Genomic DNA, 7,500 nt, shown 5'->3' on the forward strand with positions numbered 1-7,500 from the left:
ATCGTTCTCTCTCTCTCTCTCTCTCTCTCTCTCTCTCTCTCTCTCTCTCTCTCTCTCTCTCTCTCTCTCTCTCTCTCTCTGTCTCCCTCTCTCTCTCTCTCGTACAGATGTGAGCGATGTTGTGTCTCTCAGTTTGACGCTGTGCTATACTTGTAGATTATACATGTATTAAGTATAACAACATTAATTTTATATGCGTATGTGTTTGTGTGTCTCTTTGATCAATGACAGATGTATAAGTCGGCCAAAGTGCTAATGTCTTCACCGTTGGAAAATTCATTCATTCATTCATTCTCTCTCTCTCTCTCTCTCTCTCTCTCTCTCATTGCTCTCCACTACCCAGTGGACTGCACCAAGGTCGGCGAGGGGACGCTGACGGCGGAAGTGACGCACCAGGGCCTCAGGTACCCGTGCAAGGTGCGCCGAGACCCCCAGCCCGGGGTGCACCGGGTGTCCTTCAAGCCCCGCGGGCCCGGCGTCTACAAGATCTGGATGGACTTCGATGGGGCTCCTGTCAAAGGTGAAGAAGTGCTGTGGTGGTTGGTGGTTGGTGGTGGTGGTGGTGGTGGTGGTGGGGGTGGTTGTTCTGCAGGGCTGGGTGTGTCTGCTGGGACTGTTTGTTTGTTTGTTTCCTTTTAGTCGTTCTGTCTTGTTTTTTTGGCTCTGTTCTAGTTTTGTTTTGTTCTGTCTTTTTTTGTCGTGTGTAACTTTTACGAATATGGTAAAATAGCCGTCTGTCTCTTCTCTTTCTCGTTTGTCCTGGAATACGTGACGTAATGCAGTGCAGTAAAGCACAATACAATACAATGTAGTGTAATGCAATGCAATATACTACAGTGCAATGCAATGCAAAACAATGCAATACAATGCAATAATGTACCATATCATACCAAATACTATACTATGCAATACTATGCTATAACACATTGCAATACATAAAATACAATGGAACCACAGCACAATACAGTAACCATACCACACCATTATCACACCGTACCATGAAATTCCAGTCAAAAGAATACAGATAATAACATGCATGCCATTTAATACATACCGTACAGTCTAACGCGACACAGTACAACACAGTATGAATCAACACAGCACACCACAACACACCCATAACCCACAGGCTCTGTGTGTGTGTGTGTGTGTGTGTGTGTGTGTGTGTGTGTGTGTGTTGCCCAGGGCCCCGCTTCGTGCAGGATATACACCACGCCACACCACACCACACCACACCAGAAGATAAGATAAGATAAGAATAACTTTATTATCTCCACCTGGAGAAATTTGGTCAGGTGCATTATTACAACATAGACAAGTAAACAACATGGGGACCATAACTGTAAAAGCCACCAACAGCCCCAACAAATATTACGAAGATACAAATGTAAAAAATATCACATACATCGTTTCATACATACATCCACACACTGCAGGTAATAACTAGTATTCTTAATGTAAAAACAGAAAGAATTAAGAAACATTATTTGAATATAACACCACACCACAACACCAACAGCACACCACACCACACCACACCACCACACCACACCACTCCACACCACACCACACCACACCACACCGATAACCCCATACTGAATGTAAGATTTGTAACATGTCTGTGATTGGGGATGAGTTTTATTTTATAATGGAATGTCCCAATTATGATCAGTTACGAAAATAGTTATGTTCCTACAAAAATATTTGTCTCCAAAATCGGTTTTTAATTTTTGTAATATGCTCAAATGAGGCAAAAAAAAGTCCTTTTAGCTTTAATATGCTTAGATTTGCAAATGTTGCCTAGCTACGCTTTTGGAGTTAAAAAGACATTTGTGTTTTCTCAACTTTTATGTGACATTGTTGTGTATATAGAAATGTTTGTTCTGGGCATGAAAACATTATTTATGCAGTAATCCTCCGTACACCAACAGGAGTGAAAGGATTATTAAAACTTGAAACTTGTGTTGCCCAGGGTCTCCCTTCGTGCAGGAGATAGCGGAGCTGGGCAAGCCCAGGGCCTTCGGGGACGGTCTGTACAGAGGCACACCCGATAGGGCTCAGTCCTTCACGGTGGACCCTCGCGGTCATCCTGGTCACTTCACCGCTCAAGTCTATGGTACGTAAGCCCCATAACTCAATGACCTTTCTCAAGCATCACCTGTGTCAGTCTCTGGTCAGCCCGAGATGATTTTTTTTTGTTTTTGTTTTTTGTTGGCTGCCCCGTCATCTGCACCGTTTCAGTGGCATTACTCCCACGCCGCTCATTTAGATTCCCCCATACACGGCCACACCCGGGTTCGTCCGTCAGTTCCAGCGTCGGCAGTCCACAGGGAACCATCGATGTTAGGTCGCTAGGAGGCCACACACCAGAGGAGACCCTGCACTGCTGCTGAGTCACTTCGGTGGTGTTCAGTGGTGCCTGTTCTGTTTTAACGTACTTAGGACACCACCTACTAAGCCCGAGATTTGTTGTCCTGTTACGAAATTCACTTGTGTCAGTCTATGTATGGTCCAGTCAATATTTGTTGTATTTCGAAATTCACTTGTGTCAGTATATTGTCAGCCCTTCTTCTTCTTCTTCTTCTGCGTTCACTCGTATGCACACGAGTGGGCTTTTACGTGTATGACCGTTTTTGCCCCGCCATGTAGGCAGCCATACTCCGTTTTCGGGGGTGTGCATGCTGGGTATGTTCTTGTTTCCATAACCCACCGAACGCTGACATGGATTACAGGATCTTTAACGTGCGTATTTGATCTTCTGCTTGCATATACACACGAAGGGGGTTCAGGCACTAAGCAGGTCTGCACATATGTTGACCTGGGAGATCGTAAAAATCTCCACCCTTTACCCACCAGGCGCCGTCACCGTGATTTGAACCCGGGACCCTCAGATTGAAAGTCCAACGCTTTAACCATTCGGCTATTGCGCCCGTCGTATGGTCAGCCCATAATCTGTAGACTTGTTACAAGAGTCACTGTAACAGTCTATGGTCAGTCCATAATGAGTTGTCCTGTCGCAAGATTAACTCGTGTCGGTCAATGGTAAGTAAGTCCGTAATGTGTGTATATTTGTATTTGTATTTCTCTTTTCATCACAACAGATTTCTCTGTGTGTAATTCGGGCTGCTCTCCCCAGGGAGAGCGCGTCGCTACACTACAGCGCGCTGGTTCGAATCACGGCTCAGCCGTCGATATTTTCTCCCCCTCCACTAGACTTTGAGCGGTGGCCTGGACGCTAGTCATTCGGATGAGACGATAAACCGAGGTCCCGTGCGCAGCGTCAATATCCACTTCGATAGGAAAAAACAAACAAAACTGCACGCAGGAAAAAATACAAAAAAAATGGGTGGCGCTGTAGTGTAGCGACGGGCTCTCCCTGGGGAGAGCAGCCCGAATTTCACACAGAGAAATCTGTTGTGATAAAAAGAAATACAAATACAAATGCAAATACAAAATTCACTTTTTTTTTTAACTCACTCAGTACGGCCAGTCCTTCTCTTCTCTACACAGACCCCTCTGATGTCCAGTGGGTGTCTGAATGACCCAACCTTTAGCTTCCGTCGTCAGAATTGTGATATTCTCTGTCAACATTCACCTCTTCAGTATAAGAGCCTTCCGCTTGCAATATTTTAATGATGGTAACTGGGGTGAAACGCTGTTAACGTCGTCTCTTTCGCCGTTCGTATGGAGAGGGTTAACTCCCGCCAAATCTAACGGCTATCAGTGATTAATGATTATGCATGGTGCAGGGCCCCTTCGCGAGGTGCCATGTCAGCTGACCCCACAGAGTGACGGCACACTGCTGGGCTCTTACGTTCCCATGGAGACGGGGCCCCATACCGTGGATATCCGACTGCAGGGCAAACCCATTGAAGGTACTCTGGCTTCCGCAACAGTAAGGGGTGTGTGTGTGTGGGGGGGGGGGGGGGGGGGATGTCGGGGTGGATGGAGATCGTAGATGAAGATTATATAAAATGAGAAAGTTGTTCCCTGTTTCATTGTCTGTTCCTTTTCTCTTTTTTTTCCATTTTTTCTTTCCTCCGGATACACAACAACTGTAGAAGAGACCCAGTTAAAACAGTAGGTGGTGTGTGTGTCGGGAGGGGGGGGGGGGGCTGGTGTGGGTGTGGGACGTTTCATATACCAAGTAAGACGAAACCTGCATTTATAGTGACTATTGGGAATAGTTTGGTTTTTTTTTTTTTTTTTAATCATTTACATTTTCCATTTTACGCCCTTTTATTCTTTGTTTATTTGTTTCTCGCGTTTTTTTGTTGTTTGTTTTTTTGTTGTTGCTTTTTTTTTCTTTTTTTTTTTAATGTTTACTCTATTTACTCTGGTTTTATTTGTCTTATTGGCCATTTGAAACACGCAGAGCCGTCAGGTAAAGGGAGGTAATTCAACAGAGCTTGTCAAAGAAAGCCCTCTTCGTCGAGAGAGTGAGGATGTAACTTTGGCAACGCACTCTCAACTATGAATTCAAATTCAAGCCTAGTTAATTAATTCTATTCGGGAGGGCATGTGCCTCCTCTGCTGTTCTGATGGTCATGGTCGGACGCGTGCTGGGGTTGGGGGTGGGGGGGTGGGGGGGGGGAGACGGTTGGATGGGGTAGGGGGGCTTCTTCTCTGAAGACCTTGCACTGTCCAGCTCTCCCTAGAGTTTCTTATCACTCATACAGGCAAACTACAGGATCGTGCAAAACAAAACAAAAAAAGAGAGTAAAGATTATCCTGGTACGTTACTTCCGTGGACTCATTTGGTAATGCCTCCCCCCTTGGCCCCCACACCCTCCACAGCTCCATCCCCCCCCTTGGCCCCCACACCCTCCCTGACGATGATGATGTTGACGACGATGATGATGGATGATGACGATGATGATTGCCCGTAAAGAATGGCTATTTCCATTTGGTGCCATTTAATTTATCTTCTTTTTTTTTCTTTTTTTTTTTTTTTTTAATTTTCTATTCATTTTCTTTGTTTGTTGTTTTCTTCTTATGTTGGACATGTGCTGCTGCCAAAAAAGAAAATCTTTGTACCAAAGTATAAACAATAAAGTTTGTGTATTGTATTGTATTGTGTATTGTATTGTAAAATTTTGAGTTCTTCCCCCCTCAAAAAAAAAAACAGGAAGTCCTTTCAAACCTTACATCGTGGATCCAGAGCGCGTGCGCCCGACAGGAGACTGGCTCTCATTGGCCAGCTCCCAGGGCGTCATCCCTCTGCACGTGAACAGGGAGAAACAGCTGCCTTTCGATGCTTCACAGGCAGGGATGGGTGAGTGTGTGGGTGTGTGTGTGTGGGGGGGGGGAGGTGTTAGTGTGTGTGTGTGGTTGTGTGTGTGTGTTGTGTGTGGTGGGGGGCTGGGTGTGTTAGTGTGTGTGTGGTGTCTGTGTGTGTGCCAGTGTGCGTGTGTGTGTGGGTGGGGTGGGGGGTGGGGAGGGGAGTGTTAGTGTGTGTGTATGTGTGTGTGGGGGGGCAGGGTGTTTGTTTGTGTGTGTGTGTGTGTGTGTGTGTGGTGTGTGTTGTGTCTGAGTGTGTGGGGTGGATGGGTATGTGGGTGTTCGTGTGTGTGTGTGTGTGTGTGTGTGTGGTGTGTGTGTGTGTGTGTGTGTGTGTGTGTGGGGGATGTTAGTGTGTGCGGGGGATGGGGGGGGGGCGAGTCTGTGTGGGAGGGACGGGGGGCGGGGGTGTTAGTGTGTGTGTGGGTGGGTGTTGTGTGTGTGTGGGTGGGTGTTAGTGTGTGTGTGTGTGTGTGTGTGTGTGTGTGTGTGTGTTAATGTGTGTTTGTGTGTGTGTGTGTGTGTGTGTGTGTGTGTGTGTGTGTAGTGCTAGTGTGTGTATGTGTGTGTGTGAAGGGGAGGGGGGCATTGTGTGTTCGTGTGTGTGTGTGGTGTGTCGTGAGTCTGTGTGTGTGTGTGTGTGTGTGTGTGTGTGTGTGTGTGTGTGTGTGTGTGTGTGTTAGTGTGTGTGTGGTGTGTGTGTGTGTGTGTGTGTGTGTGTGTGTGTGTGTGTGTGTGTGTGTGTGTGTGTGTGTGTGTGTGTGTGTGTGTGTTAGTGCGTGTGTGTGTGTTAGTGTTTGTGTGTGTGTGTGTTAGTGTTAGTGTGTGTGTGTGTGTGTGTGTGTGTGTGTGTGTGTGTGGTAAAATTTAACGATAATCATTTCTCAGCTTCTGCTGGTGGAAGTGGGGGGACGGGAGTTTTACGAATAGCCCATGATTATGATGATGATTATGATGATATATACATTTGTTGTAATCAGGGGAGCTCACCGCTGAAGTACGGGGTCCAACCGGAAGAATACCAGTCGCCATTGACGCGAGGAATGATGGGAGGCATACAGTCATCTTCACGCCCAGAGAAGAGGGTACTCCGTGTGTGTGTGTGTGTGTGTGTGTGTGTGTGTGTGTGTGTGTGTGTGTGACTGTGTGTGTGTGTGTGTGCGTGGTGTGTGTGTGTGTGTGTGTGTGTGTGTGTGTGTGTGTGTGTGTGTGTGTGAACGAAGAAGAAGAAGATGATGATGATGACTGGACTCAGTCACAGAATTACAATTTTTAGGTTGTGACTGGCAACGTTTCTTCGCTATTTTATAAAACTTGCCTTGATATCAAAATTTTGATGTTTACTGACACAAGTTTTACTGACATCGATTCGCTGATGATACTCTGTGATGCAGGCAAGCATTATACATCGACCAACGTGCTGTGTGTTCTATGACGTAGGAGAATATTACATCAATGAGTTTGTGTTTTTGATATTTTTATACACCTAAGAATTTTATCGATGTACCGTCGTACAATGACGCAGTCGAATGCTACACCGATGTACCGTCCTATCATTGTGATGCAGGCGAGTAGTACATCGCTGTATCGTCATAATTGTCATTATGACGTTGACGAGTAGTACATCGATGTACCATCATAATATCGTTATGACGAAGGTGAGTATTACATCGATATACCGTCATAATATTTGACGGAGGCGAGTATTACATCGAAGTATCGTCATTTCATAATGACGCAGGTGAGTTTTTACATCAGTGTACCGTCATGTCATGATGACACAGGTAGGTGAGTATTTCATCGATGTACTGTCATATTAAGACGCAGGCGAGCATAACATCGATGTAGTCATGATAAAAATTATTATTATGACGTAGGCGGGTATTACATCGATGTACTGTTATCTCATTGTGACGCTGGCGAGTATTAAATCGATGTACCGTTATATATATTTTTTTTATGACGCAGGCGAGTATTGCATCGATGTACCACCAGATTATCATGACGTTGGCGATTTCTCCAGCGATGTACCGTCATATCATTATGACGGAGGTGAATATTACGTCGATGTACCGTCATATCATTATGACGTTGGCGATTTCTCCATCGATGTACCGTCATATCATTATGACGGAGGTCGAATATTACGTCGATGTACCGTCATATCATTATGACGTTGGCGATTTCTCCATCGATGTACCGTCATATCATTATGACGGA

General features: G+C 45.5%; 1 protein-coding gene across 1 annotated transcript in view; it reads left to right on the forward strand.

Moving 5' to 3' along the window:
- The window catches only part of LOC143275487 (filamin-A-like), a 103,557-nt gene that overhangs the window by 59,013 nt on the left and 37,044 nt on the right, over window positions 1-7,500 (forward strand). The window contains exons 14-18 of the mRNA XM_076579638.1: window positions 344-520; window positions 1,973-2,116; window positions 3,750-3,875; window positions 5,129-5,275; window positions 6,261-6,365. Of these exons, the coding sequence (XP_076435753.1) occupies window positions 344-520; window positions 1,973-2,116; window positions 3,750-3,875; window positions 5,129-5,275; window positions 6,261-6,365 (699 nt within the window). The remainder of the gene's footprint in view (window positions 1-343; window positions 521-1,972; window positions 2,117-3,749; window positions 3,876-5,128; window positions 5,276-6,260; window positions 6,366-7,500) is intronic.

Source organism: Babylonia areolata, chromosome 30 (assembly GCF_041734735.1).
Source record: "Babylonia areolata isolate BAREFJ2019XMU chromosome 30, ASM4173473v1, whole genome shotgun sequence".
In the NCBI taxonomy this organism is placed as follows: Eukaryota; Metazoa; Mollusca; class Gastropoda; order Neogastropoda; family Buccinidae; genus Babylonia; species Babylonia areolata.